This window comes from Amblyomma mixtum, chromosome 5 (assembly GCF_055824585.1).
Source record: "Amblyomma mixtum isolate Tamu chromosome 5, ASM5582458v1, whole genome shotgun sequence".
NCBI lineage: Eukaryota > Metazoa > Arthropoda > Arachnida > Ixodida > Ixodidae > Amblyomma > Amblyomma mixtum.
Genome location: NC_143016.1, coordinates 90231255 through 90250014, shown reverse-complemented (window position 1 = coordinate 90250014; position 18760 = coordinate 90231255). Strand labels below are relative to the sequence as shown.

Here is an 18760-nt window from a genome sequence, read left to right as displayed (position 1 = left end):
TGCAAGCGAAATAAAACACTCTTTAAAAAGGTTTAAAACGGTTGCAAGACCCGTTCAACGTTAGCTGGACTATTCTCAATAAAAATTAGAGATCCTTTACTTATCTAAAGATCTCTAGAACTTTTAAATTCTTACAGATGGGTGGCTACCATATTGTCACAGTGTGCTAAAAACAAATCGCTAAGAAGCGGTCCAACTTATAACCTAGTGCAGATTAAAATTGTGTAGCTCCATTGACTAAGTCAGGCCGGAACGACTTAAAAGAGCAGTCCGCATTACACCATGTTTTTTTGTCACCGATGACGCTATATTGTCATAGTTATTAATGGCGGTTGTCCTCGATTATCATGGCTGCAGCCTTGCTACCGATCATCATAGAGGGCGCGTATGTGTTTCCGCTGACTATGTCGGGCATCGCTGAAGCGTCGGCGACTCGTAGACCGGACAAGTTGCCTCGAACCCTGCGATCCGAGGCAGAAATGAGAGCATGTCAAACACTTCGAGTTATTGCTGAGATTTAAAGAAGTGAATGTTCTGTGTATAAAAACGCAGTAATAAGGCGCTTACAGCCGCAAGTTCCTGTCACCTGCTAAAACAACCCTGCTTAAGCAGATGAAGCGGCCCTTAAGGGCCATCAACATCGGAGATACATTCGAACTTTTTTCACAAAATCTGATGCGTCCCAAATGGCTAAAAGTTTTTGCTTCCGAAGAAACATATCGGCTTTGGAGTTTGCCGACACATCAGTATCAATTTCTTCACTCAATCGACCCACATCTTAGATCAAGACTCTCACCCAGAATTCCTCGACATCTGGAAACACTTTATCATCGACTTCGTCTGAATGCTGCATATACAAACGGCTTGCGATACCGTTTTGGACAAATGAACAGTCCGCATTGTGACAGCTGTGCCTCGATAGAAACTGTGGAACATATCTTGCTTGAGTGCCCTGCGTATGCTAACGAGCGTGCGTACTATAAACATTGCATGCAAAAGCTCTGCCCAGTGCCCCTAACAATGGACAAAGTTTTAGGTCCCTTAGCCTGCCTTAGGCAACAAAGACTTGCAATGAACTTTCTATTTACATATTTAAAAGACATTGCACATCTCGATAAGCTTAAAATTCACTTGCACGTTACCATCATGCATTCTTCATGCAGTGAACTTCGTCAGCCCATTTGTCGGACTATGCACTCCATCATTCCATAGGTTACATCAATACTCGCCATTGCATCCTTAGTAACCATTTCATGACCGCATTTTATCGTTTTTTTTTACCTCTACCACACTGCTATCCTTCTGTCTTTATCTCCCAAATTCCCCTCCCTACGCAGAGTAGCATACCAGCGATTTTTTAACGCCGGCTAAATTCTCTGTATTTCATTAAAGAGTCTCTCTCTCTCTCTCTTAAGCTCGGAGTTTCGTGCTCCTCACGGCACTTGCCTTTCGCCAAGTTGTCTTCTGCGCGCTATCTCACTGTCAGTACAATGATAGACTATTGAACAATGAACATGTGATGCCAACTAATGGTCTTGTAAAAATCATATGTTATTATTTGGTTCAAACACGTACCCCACACGTCAAACTCGTCTTGACGGCGTACTGTTGTTACCTTCGCAATTACATTTGAACCTCGGGCTTAGGAAAGACGAGTTGTACATATTTACTAGCACGATGGTCAATAAACATAAATCGTGGCAATTTTTTTCACAATTGCCGACCCCCATTCATGAGCCCTAGGAGGCCGCCTCCTAGAATACACGGATAGCCCCGCTAGCATACAGGCTCTAATTAACGTATTCAGCATCAGTGATAAAAAATTAGTGCCTCATCAGGACACCCTTCTAGAAGAGAGCATTATGGTCACATAATTTAATGCAACATAACATTGCCTTCTCAGTTGCCTACCTGAGACGCTCGTCCAGGACTGCCTCCGGGTGTGACCCCATGGGCACTGTACAGCACGTGTGCCAGCCCGGATACGCCCAGTGTCGCAGCAGGCATTCGATGTGTTCTACGCTCCACAAGGGACCCTCATCGGCGCACGGCGGGAAAGTCACATCCCAGGCTTTCGCACCGATGCTTTGCATGGCATCCGTGTTGAGCATCGTCTCGACGAAGGTCTTGGCACCTGCCAAAGAACGCGCCCGATGTTCATGTTTGCTAGTCAAGCAGCGAAGTATCTCCCAACCAAGTACTCTAACTGCGGTTCGCGTTTATAAACGGCCAACCACACTTCTGTAATTTAGATAAATAAGACCTCGTGGAGTCATCCGCTTTCTGCGCCAGTATGGGAGCAGCGTTCGGACTTAAAGAGTATGCATGGTTGCCATTCATAATTATCTTTCATGCCACGCTTGTTACCCAGCTTATCAAGGAAAAATCTAAATCTATTCAACTCTATCTATCGCCGCACTCTGTGCAAGCTCATGGGCTAAAACTTTTGAAATCCAGTGAAACAAAGGTTTCCAGTATTTTATAGTATAAGCCGCTATGCATCTAGACGTCCACGTGCACCATACCTTGAGCCGTTGCTTTAATGTCTTCCATGTTATCAAATAAACGAGTGTCGATGTTGGGATAGTCATATGGGTCCGACGAACGCAGAGTTATGCGACCACGAGACTTCGGCCGATTGTAGGTCACTGCCAACCTGAAACCAGGTTCATTATATCTCGGCCCATAGTAACTGTCGTATGCCTGCAAAGTGGCACAATAATTGGCTCATGAGAGAAGCATTTCAGGAACTATACTGGTATTTTAGGCTTCGCTGCTTTAGATTAACCACCTTTTTTTCGTATCATTCTCTAAATGATAGCCGTGTTACACCGACCTCTGGCAAGATGCCTGTGCTGAGAAGCGTTGCTCTGTCCACCTGGGTAGCGGGTGGAGTTGAAATGAGGGTGACTTGGATATCCGGAGAGCCGATGGCTGCCGCGTAATCCGTGCTCAGGAATTGCAACGCTTCAAAGCCAGCAGGGATTGAGATTGTTCCTTGAGTACACAGTGGAAGAAAACAATGAATGAAAAAAACTTAATTCTCACGTCATCATGTCTGCCTTTAATCGCGTAGTTTTGTTTTTCTGTGCTGTTAGCTTAGATGTTTGATGTGTCATTTGCTTTACTACAAACGTTTACAAACGTTTACTTTACTACAAGTGTTTACTACGAATGTCAAACTGAATTACATCTCATTATTTGTTCTCATATATCGTTGAGTGCAGTTTTTTACGCATCAAGAAACCAGGACATGTTACTGCATCAAATTTTCAACTCAACTTTAACTCTTTACGCCACAATAAACTTTCAATAACTGAAGCTGATGCACGTAACCTTGAAGAGCGATGTAAACTTTTCTCTCTGTTCGGTTAGTCTTCTGTGCATTCATTGTATTATACCTATATTGGATCGACGTGATTTTTTTGTTCGATGTCATTTCATTTTTCGCATAAATACTAGTTTTTGTTTTAAAGCATACTATTCTAACTAACCCAAATGCATTACGCCAAAGTCACAGAATGTTTCTGGTGTATAACATGAAAAACCAGCTGAATTTATAGGCACTATACATAGGGGTGCCTAAATATGCACCAGTATCAATAGGAAATCAGCAAACAATCTTCAGCCTCACATATTGCCTCGCAAAGGTGCTTCCTTGTAATTTATGCTAATTCTTTAAGCTATACGCATACAGGGAGAAACTTTTACTGCTGTCTCATTGGCAGCTTTCTCACCTAGAGATGGATTGAGCCAGCGAGGCGTTTGATGGGTAAAAAAAGACAGACAGGAAATGTATAAGAAGAAAACATAAGGGCATAAGCCATTGTCCAAAAGGAGAAAATAGCAAGGGCGAAAGAATCAGCATTCTCTTGTCATCAATGTAACTTCAGACAAAGAATCAAAAATATACCGCATAAAAATACAATAAGAAAGAATAATCCAAACTCTGCAACTTATTTGACCCACACACAACAGCGCCAGATATGGCTGCAGTGCATAATTTAGCGCAACGCTTCCGAAAGCAAATTAGTCTCAGTATGGTGACCACGCTCTCTTTAAAGCAAGTGAGAAGTTTCATGCAGCATCTCAGAGCGGTGTAGAGAGCAAGGTGACCATGCCATGGGGTTGGCTCAGGTGTCGAGTTGTCCATTTCCGGGCACACTTACGGATACTAAAGCAAAAACGTATAGTACTCCTCTCGTAGTGTTCGTGTGTGCCATAGTGTGGTCCATATTTAAGGGATCACTATGGTGGTTTCACACTAGTATTCGACAAGGATCGCTATAAGTGTCGTACAATGCGCAATTAGCCGTAAAGGCCTGTCGCATAGGTGCCTTAAGTATGGTAACGCTCGACTAAGGTACCCGACTTGTCCCAGGGCCTTCCAGAAAGCTTTTGTTTCTAGAATACCTTTTTTGTGCAAAGGCAACAATTAAATGCCACAACAGGAAGCTGAATCTTGTGGTTGTCACATAAATCCTCCTTGACGTCTTCGTTCACAGGTGCCGAGCATGCGGTGAGCTACAAGACATATTTCAAGTGGGCTGGCACCATGACACCTGACGGGGAACACAGAGGACACCATTCGGGAGAGTCGAGTAACGTGGGTTCTCGATAATGGCCACGACCAGCTACCAGTAAGCAGCCACTACAGTGGCTCTGTCTGCCTGTATTCAAGTATCTCCTAAAGAGAAAGCAGCTCGTTCATTAAACCCTCTTCCAGCAACGAGATAACAGGCAACTGTTCTATTTTGTCCTGAAGGCATCGAGAACTTTCTTACATAGGTCTACTTTGCGCTGCCATTGCGCTCAGTACAGCTGCCCTTAGAGCACAGGAAAGAAATCGTTCAAAGTCAATATACAATCACTGGCAGCTGCGCTCTTACCATTTCTGTTCTCTGTGTACTCAGTTATGTCCCTAAGGGTGACGGCTCCGATGCCAACGGAGGCATCCGTACTTATTTGCACCGCTGTCATGAACAGCACGTGGTCTTGAAGACTGCGCCCCACGGGAAGGTCGGCCACCACTGGAATCTGCGAGTGCATTGTTCCTGTAAATCTGAATTTGAATACTTAGTCATCTGTCAGTTTGCGCACATATTTTGCGGTACAGGACACTCACCACCACCTAGCCCGACTGTAATCGGCGAAGAGGTGCTGGCGGCGAAGCAAGTACGTTACCGTGACTTAGATCCAGGAGAGATAGACGTAGGCCTCTAGTCGAATAAGCACGAAACCAAATTCAACTAAGAAAGAACATAAATAATTTGTGTCCCATATTATACGCTGAGGAAGAGACCGACGAAACAGCGTTAAAATGGAACTGGTCTCATAAAAAAGGGTATTACTGCTGCCTATGAATGGCACCATGAGGTACGTGGTTGAAGTTCCTGTACAATGTAATGTATACAATGGCATTTTTAGCACACACTGCTATGGCAGATGCGCATTTATTGCTGCTGCTCTTGTCAAGCTGACAATAGCAGGCCAGCGATGTCGTTATAGTCACAGCAGGCTTTTGACAGTGGCGGCACTTGGTATATCCAAGCTGAACGGCATGCCCGTAGAACAGCAGCACTCGGCGAGTTTGTTTAACGTATCCTCATTGCTACCAAAAAGTATCTCTAGTTTATTTATTTATTTATTTACATCACCTCTCAGGGCCAGTGGCATTACAGAGGGGGAGTGGTAAATATACAAAAAAACAGAGAGAAAACACAGTTGGTTACAAGAATGTTAAAAAGCAAAAAAGTATCCGAATACACAATGTTAGCTAGTGCTACGCGGAACTGCTCATAATTTGCAATGCCAGCAACGTCTGCGGGAAGGTGGTTCCAGTCACGTGAGGTTCGCTGCAGGAATGACTGCGAGAAGCATGTCGTGTTACATGACACAATTCCGACTTTGTGATTATGATCAATGCGGCCGGATACATAAATTGGCTGGGGGATCAGGTGGTCGCGTAGAGCGGGATGATGATACATCTCGTGGACGTTAAAGTTGCAAGCTTACACTCCGTGCGCTTTATGTATGCACACTATGTGTTGTTCGTGTTTTTCTCTGCGCCTCAGCAGTTATTGAGAACACGTGCACCAACTGTAGCCCGCATCAATATTTTGCTTATGCACGTAACGAAAGGCACTCACACCAAGCCGCTCGAGTTCCTGTCTCGGCCCTACACCAGAGAGCAGAAGAAGCTGGGCCGAACCCACGGCTCCTGCGGATAGGATCACCTCGCGCCGGGCTGACACGTTCCGCTGCTCACCGTACCTGGTGAACGCAACGCTCACCGCATGGCTCCCTTCGAAGTTTACCTGGATGTCACAAAATTTGGTTTTAAAATATTAACGGATGATTACGATAATCGGTAACGCGAAATTTGAGCGCAGCTCTTCACACGCCACCTGCCACTGCTGGCGACGACAACGACGAGGAATGCAAGGACTGGCCTCTAAGAGCTGTGCTCTAAAGCGCTGGGCACTCTATAATCCAATCCGTCGTCGGGCAGCCAGTAGCCCAATGCTGACAGTCAAGAGAGCGCGTAGAGTGATCAGTGTATATGTCATGGTCGTCATAAACTAAGACAGCTATGGAAGGAAAACCCTCCAAGGCTCCTGGCAAACAAATGGTTAAAATTGGCCATAATAACGGTGCAACATATAGGATTGACACGCAAACAGAGAACCCTATCGTAAAATGTTTTTTCTTCATGGGCTGTGGCGAAGGGTAAACATGACGCCTGTGTTGGAGGTGCATGGGAAAAATAATGGCAGACGCTAAGATGGTCTGATGCGATGAACCGCGTAAAAAGAATACGCTCTTAGGATCATGCTTTTTCCCTTTTAGCCTTTTCTATTGCTTTTCCTTCTGCCGCATTTCATTGTCTCCAAGTTCCGCCAACTGATTTCACTTTACGTTACTTGGCTTTCGTGGCCCGCTGAGGATTTTATTATTTACACTTCGCTTTACTAGGGCTGGCTTGAATAGTTCGCCAATGATTTTTTCTCCTTTAATATTTATTGCATTATACATACTCCGCCTTCCTTAGCGCGTCATGTTGAACATGCCGATGGCCTGCGCCCGCTGACGTTATCCGCTGACTCTCCTCGCTCTCGGCGCCGCTTTCCCACTGTCCGTCCTTGCCGCTAGCTAAAGGGCGTCGCCGCGCCCGCCTGTCCACCTCCTCCGACACAGATTTTCCCTCGTCTTTTGTCGTCGGGGGGGGGGGGGGGGGGGGGGCATTCTCTATTACCGCTCACTCGCACTCCTCTATCGCCTCTCGTCGAGGGTGGTTCTCCTGCTCGGCTAAATGCAGGTGCAGGAGGCTTCACTCGGAGGCCACGCAGCGACACACGCCGTCATTTTCGCCTGATGGCTTTCATACTTCTTGCGCATAAAATAAAACCTTGAAGCACGCTGGAAGGCCCGCGGACCTTGGTATTGACTGATTGATTTCCGTTTATTCAACACTTAGACCATGCATCAAAATTTGATGAGTCCATAGTCAGAGCTAGTTTGGGCCCATGGTCACGCACGCGTGGCAGCACAGTAATGAGCTAGAAATTTAAACAGTGCAAAAGCATGTCAGTCGTAACACGAAAAAGTGAAAACACACAACAAAATAAGAGATACAGCTTGTAATTACTTCATATTACTAAGCTAAAAATGTTTTTACGGAGTGTTCAAAGTTGCTAGACATTTTAATCACAAGTGGGATGTCATGCCAAACTTTAGCATCGCAAAACTGCAGCAATCTCTGACCATAAAGGTTGCGTGTTAAATGTAGATTAAAGTTTAAATGGCTTTCATTCTTCGAGCTACTGCTAGGCATAGTAAAGATATGGACTGTGATCGGGTAGTTATTGGATACAATGTTGTAGACTGTATTTGACACCTTGACCTGAGACACAAGCGTGCATACTACGATCAGCCTATATTCGCGTGTAACCTTATGACCCAGTAGATGAGCTATGCATGGTTAAAGGGGCTCTAAAGCATCTTCGAGGAGAGCACATCAACACTAAATCACTGCATTGTGTTGTCATCAACACCTGAGCCAAATAATGCACTTCTACAGTCAGCAGAGAACCCACAATCAGGCGCAAAGTTGGCTAGCCGTTTCCAGCTACTTTTTTATGACCGCAACTTCCTCCGTTGCTCGCTCCTACGCACACCAGTTCAAAGATGTCTATTGGTTAGATTCTTTCAGACGTCAGGCAGCTACCATGGCAGCGGCCAATAAGCCACGTAGCTCTAGCGGGGTCAGGAAGCTCTGCCCCCGGAGGTGGGGCCAGTGGAGAAGCAGACCATCCAGCGTGCAAAAAGTGACGAGAGGAGAGGGAAAGGCGCACAGAAACTGAAATTTAAATTTTAACTGCAGATAACTCAACTTCTACAAAGCGTATTAAAAAAAATTGCTGGACAATATCGCTGAAGCGGTGTTCTTCAACATCTCAGGCATACCGTAACTTTATAGAGCCCCTCTAAGAGCCCCTTTAATGTTTTCGCATTGTGTTCTAATTGGTTGTGAACCCTTTGCAAAAACGTTTCGCTGACTTCATCGAATCGTTCTGCATAGTCTGAGGTACCGCAGAGTAAATTGCGAATAATGGCTACTACTGCCACGCAGTACGTATGCGCGCCACCGTCGAAGAATCACGAGTCATGTAATAGCCTGCTCCAAGAAACAGGCATGTGCTTATGACATGTATATACATCGCATAAGGGCTGCTCCGTCATGATATAAGAGCAATAATACCGACTATGCAAACAAGTAACTTCGGGGTTAACATTGCACAGCTGTTTCTTAACCTCGTTCTGAATTTTAATTCGTTCTGACCTGCTTACAGGTGCCAGTCTTCACTGATGACGATGCTGTTTGTCGCCGCTTTCATTGCTAGCTATTTGTGTGTGTGTGTTATTTCCTGCGGGCATTCTAAGCTGGTGAACATTATTTTCGGACATCGCAGCTTCTGTGACAAGGCGCGGTTAGCGCCATATCCAGGAGGGAGTACGTCTTTTTAATTAATGAACACAATAGCTAGGAGCGTCTTCAGTACAGCATGCAAGGAAATCACAGAGGGAGGACAGGCCTCTAGGTTACCTCATGACGGAAGCCTGTAGTCTAGACTGAGTCGAATTGATAAAGAAATCAGCATCGCGCCATCGGAGCGGCATACCTTCGTTGCTTGGCTGAACAATGCCACGTCCAGATTTTTCCTTGTCCGTACGATAGGCTGGATGAATGCCCTGCTAGCGCTGACCCGCTCGCCATCCCTCACATTTCCCTGTGAGCAAGAACAACCTGCATGACATGAAGCGGCATTGGAAGAACGCGTTTAGTAATTTATATAGTTAAGGGAATAGAAACGCAACGAATAATGCTTAATGCTTGGAGAACGCTTCGGAAGTGCTACATTGCACCAAAACGCGTAAGCCTGCCGCTCATGCCGGTTTAAGAAAGCACCTTTGCGTCACGATTCTGTGAACGGTTTTATGTCCTCGGTGCGACTTTCATTTTTCACTGTTTTCGAAATACTTCTTACAAGCTTTTCATCTCCCTTGGAGCATATGTAGCGAGTTACTGCCTGACACGCGCAATATTCAGCGTACAGTATGAATGTGTGGGGGTAGGTGTATGTGTGTAACCACTTCACTCGCTGTTTCGTCTTCTGTGCTAATTTTCACTAAGTGTGTTGCACTGTTCACCTGTTTCATGTTTCACTGCTCACATGTTTCAAGTTTAACAAGCAGATTGAGCTTCGTTGCACATCGGCTGTTCCAGATAAAGCCATCAGTGGGGGTTGTGAGACCAAGGCTGCTCTTCCCGAACAATGGGGTTAAAGAATAGCTCTCGCAAGCCTAATTTCTTTCCCACAGCGTCCTTCGAGAGGTTTTCTATTTTGCACCTAGGCCTGCTGTTGTCCTAGCCATTTTCTACAAAGACATTTTCATTTCTGCGGAATCATTCTTAGTTCTGCGCCTGCCTCCACCCTCCTACAAGTTCAGAGGGGGCGGGAGAGGGGATATGACGCGGAGGGACAGAAGGATGGCGGGCAGGTGGACAGTGGAGAGAATATTCATCTCATTTGCCGTAGCTGTGTGGATGATCCAAGCTATCAGGTACTGTTGGTCACAAGGTCACCAGCGTAGCAAATATTCCCAAATCTGTAAAGGCGTCACACTAATTCGTTTGATTCCTTCGGTTCCACTGAGTGGCTTAGTTCTCGAGTACACCATATATATATACTGCGGTCACCTGATTGCGTGGGGCCATTGTAATCGACATAAGGGTACCCAGCCTGGTTGCAGGCTTCCAGAAACAGCTGGCTAAGCCGTGTAGTGGTGTTGGCGTAATCCACTGGCACCTCGCCGCCGGCACCATGGTACTCTGCAAGAGTAAGCTGCCTGTAAGATAAATGGCCTCGGTATAGAACATTTTATTATGCCACAGCTTTGAGCGAAACGGTGGTGCTTGAAGTGGTACAAGTACCGTGACCTGGCTTTCAGAAAATCGATGTTACGTGAGCTTTTCCACTGCTGAATCTTGTCAAGTTCACTTTACGGTGTGATAATATAGCACGCTGGACGCCGTGTAGGTTTAGTAGCTCCTTTTAAACACGCTAACAGACGCAAGATTTCACGCGAAATCTGATAGGCTGACGTACAAAATGAACTGAAGGTAGTAGTAGCACATGTATTTTACGAGTGCAGACATGAATATGTCATAAGTACAGGTTTCGAAAATACCATGTAATGCAGTAACTCCTTTTTCATTAATCGAAAAGAGTTCGATAAGGAAGGTAAAAAATCTGCAGCTCGTACTGACCACATGCGTGCCGTTTGCTTGGCTATCAGCAGCTTGGTTTAGGGCTGTAGCTAGCAGCTGCAAAACATATTCTGTGTTCAGCAGCTGATGCTCGTAATCTTCTATCTTTTCGGAATTAACCAACAGCGCTGGTTTTGTTTTCCCAAGAATCAGAAATGCTTCCTTCTTCATATTATAAGATAAAATGTGAAAAAAACACCATTACGAAGATGCGCCTCACAAAAGGAAGGGTGTACAAGAATATGTGCGTTCACAATGCGATTCATTTTTTCTACAAGTATTGCTCCAACGGACCTCGCTTTGACAGCAATTGTCTCCTACCTCTAAACGCAACGATTCGTAACTCAAGTTCATTTCCATGTGCAAAGCTACGCGCTGAGATTTCAAGGGCCACTAATGTCCTGGAAAGGATACCACAATAAACTAGCTGTTTACAATGTGTGCGGAACGCATAGCTTGGCACGACAGGGACAGCAACGTTTGGTTTGTGGATAGCTTTCAGATACTAGTTACAGATGCGAATCGTTTTCACGATGTGGACATAATAAATGGGAGAAATTTTGTACTCATTCTTTGGCATTCCCTGCTGCTCACCGTCCGTCGCTCCTGCGCGGTAGTCCTCATTGGCCTTGAAATGCGGCAGAACGTCTTCGTATGCCCATCCAGTTGCGCCATACTCCGAGGCCCAGCGGTCGTAGTCGTGTCGGTTGCCTCGTACGTAGCACATGTAGTTTAACACGCTGGAACCACCAAGCACTCTACCTCGTGGCAAGTAAGGCCGCTGTTCATGTAAAGCGGCAGAGCAGGAACTTAATGTAGAAAACGTTAACAGCGCGAAAATGCGGAAAAGAGCGGGAAAAGGTAGAGGCCCTTTCGTGCGAGCTTCAACTCCGCTGGCCACCAGTTATAAGTCATAATAATTTCACAAAGAAATATGATACGGTTCCAGTAACAACGCATAACTCATACAGGGTGAAAGTCTCCTCAAACAGTTAAACAAAGGAAAGCGCCGCAGGTTATAATAATGCCGCTGCTTTGCTTTTTTAACGTTCACAGTACTGTGTTCACGACATCAAACCGCTTCCCGTTAAAGATAGCACATCACCTTTCAAAGATGAGGTCAGCAAACAAAAACATGTATAATGAAATTAATTCATGTTGAAGGGAGAATAGACATAACGTCTAACACCATGCAGCTTATGTGTCCCGCTTAGAAGTAGTTGTCTACATCCACTATTGGAAATAACGCTTATAACTCTGAATTTCCGAGGCAATCGGATCTGGAGAGGAGATAAGGAGTATTTTTTTTTTCTCTGAAAGGAACGAACGCAACAAAACTATTACAGGAGTAAAAGAAATTAAACTACCACTACCGGAGCACTACAGGCGTGGCCAGGTACAGGCGCCCAAATCTTTAACTGGCGTGCGCGAGCGGCGACTTTTCTGTGCGTCAGCGCCATATGACGGGGCGAAGTTGGAAACAGGATGAGGCTAAGCGCATGCTCACAAAGCACGCTCGGCTGTTCCTTCTTAAGGACGTCACCCCTTATTATCGCGTTTCGACGAGCAGGCAGGTTGAGTAGACGAATGGTTTTGTTCGCATTTTACGTTCCGAAGTACAGCGTTGTAGCAACCAAGCGAGGAAATAAAACTGAAAGATAGGCCGAACACTCCCAATCATGCGATAAGCCGGAGAACATATATCGTTCATGTGTTACTTGCTGACGCGAAAGCTTTTTTTCATCTGCACGAAGGGCGCTTATCAACAATCTGCGTGCTTTATGCTTCAGCGTGGAGACGAAACTAAAAGGCCGCTGTGAAAGTGAAGTGCAGCTGCTCTGCAGCCGTACTCGCAGCAGCTTGGAACAGTTACAAAGATGCCACTCCGTGTATGTCAAGCGACAAGACTTCGAATTATAGGGATGTCATTGGGTGGCTCATCGCAGAAGGAGATGCTAAAGCAACTGGAGTGGCTGGGACTTCAGTGGGCAGAATCATACGTGCCTACTGGGACGAAGGTCGGATCGAAGATGCTCCTCGCTACCTCACCCGGAAAACAAAAGAAGGACTTGCAGATTGTTGCCTGAGCTAGTGATAACCCTTTCATAACGATAATGACCCATGTTCTCCATTCATAATGATAACGACCCATGTTCTTCGGCTTATCGCATGATTGGGCGTGTTCGGCATATCTTTCAGTTTTATTTCCTCGCTTGGTTGCTACAACGCTGTTCTTCGGAACGTAAAATGCGAGCAAAACTATTGGCCTACTCACGCTGCCTGTTCGTTGAAACGCGATAAGAAGGGGTGACGTCCTTAAGAAGGAACAGCCTGGCAGACGACGGCCCCAGCTGAGCGGGCTTTGTGAGCATGCGCTTAGCCTCATCCTATTTCCAACTTCGCTCCGTCATATGGCGCTGACGAACAGAAAAGTCGCCGCTCGCGCACGCCAGCTAAAGATTTGGGCGCCTGTACGTCAACCTTCGCTGACATCGCGAATGTAGAGGTGTCCGTTCGGCTTTGCGCAGTTTTAAAGCTATAGTCTTTAAGAACCAGAGTGCGTTTTCACAGAACCAATAATTGATTACAATAAGCTAGGAGTCCATTTCACCGCAGATCAACCATTTGAAGCGCGGTACCACTAAGCATGCATAAAACACCCAAAGATTGCTCTCATTATCACCATAACCAGCCTGACGACTTCCACTTTGGAGCAAAAACCGCTACCATATTCCCCAGTTCAACCTTTCTTGTGCCAGTTGTGTCCAGCGTACCCCTGCAAACTTCCAAATCTCATCAGCCAACATTACTCTTGCCCCCCCCCCCCCCCCCCCCCCTCCCCCCTCAAATGCTACATTTGAATTCTCTTGAAATTCAGTCAGTTATCTTAAGAACTTACTGATATATTGTATTCGCATTGCATAACCAGCCCATGCCCAGTTCTCCTTCTTGATTTCAACTTGGATATCATTAACTAGCATATGCCCCCTGCCTTATCCTGCTTTCTATAGGTCTGTTAACGTTACACCTACTATTTGCCGTTCCATAGCTCGCAGCTCTGACCTGTCCTTGATTTCAATCCTTTTTCGTGTACAGCCGGCTGTATGTAGGATTAAACGACACTTCTCATTCTTTTTTCATTACGTTCGCTAGCATTCGTTCACTTGTATCTCTTGTCAAGGTGCTCCAACCTGATCGCGGTACGCAAGGCAGGCGTTCTTTTGCGGCGCGATCCAGTACGCCCAATCGTCGTGGCCGCCCAGGTTTAAAGACGCAAAAGCTGGAATCTGCCGCGACGCCGTCTCCAGTCCTCCGGCTTCGAGGAGTAGCACCGTTACGTCAGGATCCGCCGAGAGTCGGTTGGCGATCACGCAACCAGCCGACCCACCGCCCACTGCACAAGAGGTGAAAATGGTCTCACCACCTGTCGAGGCAAGTCGCCAGACCATTCTCTTTGATTAATCCTAACATGTGTACTACAAGGCAACAATTACACACGAACTGTTCTTATCGACGTCAACACATTTTTATTTGTTACGCTGACTTTCAGAAGCAACTTGTACATGATACTTCGGACCAGCTGGAAGTATTGACACTGTAGCAGGATATCATATTTTCGATGTTTGGTGCTGCGTATCAGTAAAGTTAATCCTCTCTACCTTTCTCTCTCTCTCTTTCATTCGGTACATCCCTCTCAATGGCAAAATTTCTTACGCATTGATATCTCACCACTGGCCCAAGTAGTGGCCCATGAAACATTCGTTTTCCTTTCTGTTCGGCTCCATAGTATTTTCTCCCTTTTAACTACGGCAGGTACTCCAATACAGGTGAAGTTACCGCCTGAAATAATTCGCTCCAGCTCAAAGTCGTCGATTTTTTTTTTTTTCATTTAAAGGGACACCGAGGAGAACTACATCCGATTGTTCTAATCGGAAAAAATTTATTCTCCGGATCTTTGTAGGTATCTTAACGTTTGACCAGCATAAAAAGACGCAATTGCGGCCAAGGAAATATTGAAATTTACTCCCCCCCCCCCTTTCCGCCGGCCATTTGATTGAAACTTGTGACATTGCACCGATGACTGCCGCCGTTTTGAAGAAATGGTGCTGTAACCTAGCACCTGGGATCCGCGCCCCGAAAACTGGTACCGCATTTGCGGAATTCGCCGGTGATATACGTGTACTTAGTTTTTTTTTTTTTGTCTTTTATAACCTATAGAAACTTCGTTTTTAGTGAGAGTGGTCTATTTGTGCTTAGAAACACTCCACTCTATCGATAAAGGCCTTCTTCACTTTGTCCTCATTTTTTCTGACTGACAAAACCCGCTGCGCTTGTTTTGACGAAGTCAGTTGATACATGAGACCAGGAAAAATGCTTTAAGCCAGTGAAAGGAAAACGATGAAATGATGAAATGCGCTGTGTTGCTTCGTACCCCTGAGACTAAGGAATAGGAGAAAGTTGAAAAGAATTTCAGAATAAAAATCACTTTGGGCCGCAACATACACAACACCTACGACATCTTCAACCTGGTGTGAAGTAGACGGTCAGTATTTAACTGTGTGCATACGCGAAGTTTGCGTAAATACAACGCGAACTATACCAATGCGGTTGAATTAGCAGCCCGAAAGCAATATTACGCTGAACGTGTCGGGTAGTTGTTAAATACAAGACTGGACTGTTTTCACTGTGTCTCTGTTCAGATATGCGCCTTGTTCTTGCAAGATCTTTTCTCGTATATGTGGATAACACTGAGCGCTCACAACAATGCCAAGGCCTTGACATGCCCCAAATTTGCAGCTTTTCGTAAAACATTTGTGATCAAGATCTGCTTTCATTGGAACGCATACCCACAAGCTGCCTTCTATTTCTATTTACCCAGTTAAGCGCAGTTTATTTTATTTATATAGTTTTTGGCAGCTCTCTTCCCGGCATTAGTGTCGGCGGAAGGTGTGAAGCATGATGAACAGTTGGCATTCGGTGCAGTACACTAAAGACATCCATAATGCAAAAATGAAAAACAAGCAATGCAGCACTGCGAAGTTATCATAATGATACACAGTACACAATACACAAAATACGTTCATATTGCAACTGGGAAACAATACAATAATATCAAGATTTATAAATGTGGTCATGCAACGATGTGAAGAAGGACGAAGGAATCGCAGTGACAGTAAGATCCGGCAAACAATTCCAGTTGTATACAGTGCGGGGGAAAAGGTACAATTTAAAAACATTTAAAGAACAATTATACTCTCGTACTTTCATAGTGTACCCTGCTGTGGATCAAGTCAACGAGTTCCTTCAAGTAAACCTCAATATTAATTCCGCTTATATTTTTTAGAATGTTGAAAGGCATTGGCATTCGTATATAGTACTTGCGCATCTCAGAGAGGAAACACCACCCCAAACGTTTCGCAGTATCACATGACCGGTTCGTGAAATCATAGTCACCCGTCGCAAGTCGAGCTTTTCACGCTTATGTGTACGCTCTCGATATATATGCAATGGTGGCGCCAACTAAAACATCACCAACACGTGCAAAATTAAGACTCTATTAATACTCGATGTGTGATGATCAATAACCAACGCTTAGCTATTGGTACACTTTGCATCTGTGTCCTTTCTTCAAGTTCATTAAAGCATTAACTATGAGCCTGTCTCCATGTCTCTCGAACGTATCCAATAAAGCTGCTTTAAGTGCTACTTTTTCTCTCCAATGTTTACCTCCGAATCTCGACGAATCGCAGCCTCGGTGATAGAAAAAGTATCCGATTACGAAACTACCCGATTATAACGCTAGAACGATAAAACACTGTAGACGACACGTCACTACAATTGGGAGCAACTCGCTGCTGTCATTTTTTTTACAACCCTATTCATTCTGCAGGTTTCATTTTTCGGCGGGCCACCTTTACTCAGAGGCTGTGATCTTCCACTTTTAGGTTGGAGTTCTCGGGCTTGACTTGCGGCCGTGGTAGCAGCATTTCCTGACGCAAAAAGGTCGCTTGCACCGGAATTTGCAAGCGCTTTAAAGAAAAAAAGCTCGCCAAAAATATACCTCTGCTAAAGTGCTAAGCTTATAGTCAGCTGTAGCTTTGCCAATTGTAATTACAGTTAAAACCCTAGTTAATGAAGTGGTGAGCAGGCTGGAATTATTTCATTAAATCAGGCAATTCGAAAAATCGAGAAGGGCATTGTTAGCTTCATCGAAACCTAAAATTGCAACTAGCGACAACTAAAAGATAGCGCGTCATCGTATTTTCCGCTACCCGCGCCTGCGCGTCGAAAACAGCACATCTCGGCGTTCTAGAAAAAAGTGCCAATTTATTTTGCCATTAACAAACCCGTGATCTTCAGCTGCCTGAGCTTCACCAGCACATCTCATAGAACGCAATCGCTTTCATGGCGTCATCGGTTCTCTCGTGGGCCCCAGCAAGCCGCTAAGAGGTCGACAACGTCCATCACCTTGCTTGGAGTGGGCCCGGGAGCTTCAGCGTCTTCCGCATCGCCTACAGGTTCCGACTGCTCTTGTGCACAGGCTACAAGACGGACGGTACATTGTCATTTAAAGCCTTACTTGTGTTCATGTCTGCTTCTTCACCTGTGGCCACAAGCAGTCCCATTACAATATTAAGGCAACTTAAGCGTCCCCAGAATTCTTGCTAGCACACTATCATGCGAGACACAGTGGACACAATGAGCAGAAATCGCCTTTTTTTTTTGCTCATTTCTTCCGAGAAAAACTTCGTTAGTTCGGGTCCAGGTTGATGAGAGCATTGAACCCTGTTGCATGGGTAACTGCCGGGAAATGATAATTCGTTCGTTAAAACGGGGACTTCGTCAAATCGGGTTTCGTTAGATCGAGTTTTAACTGTAGAAATATTTTTTTTCTATTCACTTGCCCTTATATCGCCTGCACATGGGGAAAACATGGTTGCAACACATTCTAGCCATCATAGCGAGAAATAATGTTCGCCCTTTCGGTACCATATCATACTAGCTCATGAGTACCCCCTCCCCCCTGTTCTTCCCGCCCTTACCGATGACGTAGTCGTACTGCGGGCGCAGCTCCCCGAGTTCATAGTCCGATAGCACAGGCAGGTCGGTGAAGGGCATATGCACAAGGAGGTTCACAGTTCCGAAGATCAGTCCCAGTGCACTTTGGGGCGCTAAACTGTGTCCCCATAGCACGCAGTTCACGGCGCGCAAACCACCTGTCATACCCCTGTCTTTTATGCTACCGCATAGGGCCTTGTCTCTTCTGAACGCGCGCTTTTAACGGTGTTTCTGAAACGGTGAGGAGAAAAAGATTCGAGGCTGAGGAGCCTGCGATGCGCGCAACGTGCGCGTACGGCATCTGCTTCCCCACCCGCAAGCACACCGGAATTCCTGACAGCTTAGTTCCGTTGACTCTAGCCGCAGCACAGCAGCGGCTTGAAGTCACGGTGCCATATAGTGCCTCGGATCTTTGAACACATGTGACACTATTAGACGAATGCAGGCCACGCTGTGCGCCTAATCGCGCCTGTGCTTTACACTGTGGGTATTTTTGTTGTTGTGAGGATGGCCTGGTTGTTGTAGAAGGTGCAGAAGCACGATGTAGAGCATTAAAAACACAGCGAAACGAACGTAGGCCCGTGGACTTATTTGGGCGTCAACCGCTGCAGTTTGTAGGGCTGCAACAAACCTTCATAGTTTTTCGTCTTTTGCCAGTGATTGTGCACACGTAGCGCCCTCTGGTAGTATTTGTAATAGCTAAGCGCTGACTAGGAGGCGTTGCCGTGTAGCGCGGCAAGAAAGAACACCGCAGGTTGCGAAAAAAAAAAAAGACAAACCTTTAATGACTGTAAAATTAAGACTCTAGAGAAAGAAATTCGGAAATTCTGTCGATTACAGGGAGGATACTCGGCTAACTTCACTTTAGCA

The 18760-nt window shown here is 45.6% G+C and overlaps 1 protein-coding gene across 1 annotated transcript; it reads right to left on the bottom strand.

Moving 5' to 3' along the window:
• Positions 1-322: 322 nt before the first annotated feature.
• LOC149342987 (glucose dehydrogenase [FAD, quinone]-like) lies at positions 323-18055 on the bottom strand. The gene is made up of 11 exons (XM_089542269.1): positions 17875-18055; positions 14023-14225; positions 11426-11612; positions 10262-10393; positions 9183-9307; positions 6150-6317; positions 4890-5037; positions 2837-2997; positions 2526-2703; positions 1912-2134; positions 323-461 (listed from the first exon to the last, which is right to left on the bottom strand). Exons 1-11 carry the CDS (start codon positions 18053-18055, stop codon positions 323-325), a joined length of 1845 nt encoding a protein of 614 aa, XP_089398395.1.
• Between the last annotated feature and the right edge of the window lie 705 nt (positions 18056-18760).

What these genes read in the sequence shown, in the direction of transcription:
- LOC149342987 (XM_089542269.1), bottom strand. Translation starts at nt 18,055, where the DNA reads ATGACAGGTGGTTTGCGCGCCGTGAACTGCGTGCTATGGGGACACAGT. An exon ending in GTACACAGAGAACAGAAATG is followed by an intron (nt 2,998 to 4,889) that starts GTAAGAGCGCAG and finishes TGTGTACTCAAG; the next exon opens with GAACAATCTCAATCCCTGCT. An exon ending in GCACAGGCATCTTGCCAGAG is followed by an intron (nt 2,704 to 2,836) that starts GTCGGTGTAACA and finishes GCCACTTTGCAG; the next exon opens with GCATACGACAGTTACTATGG.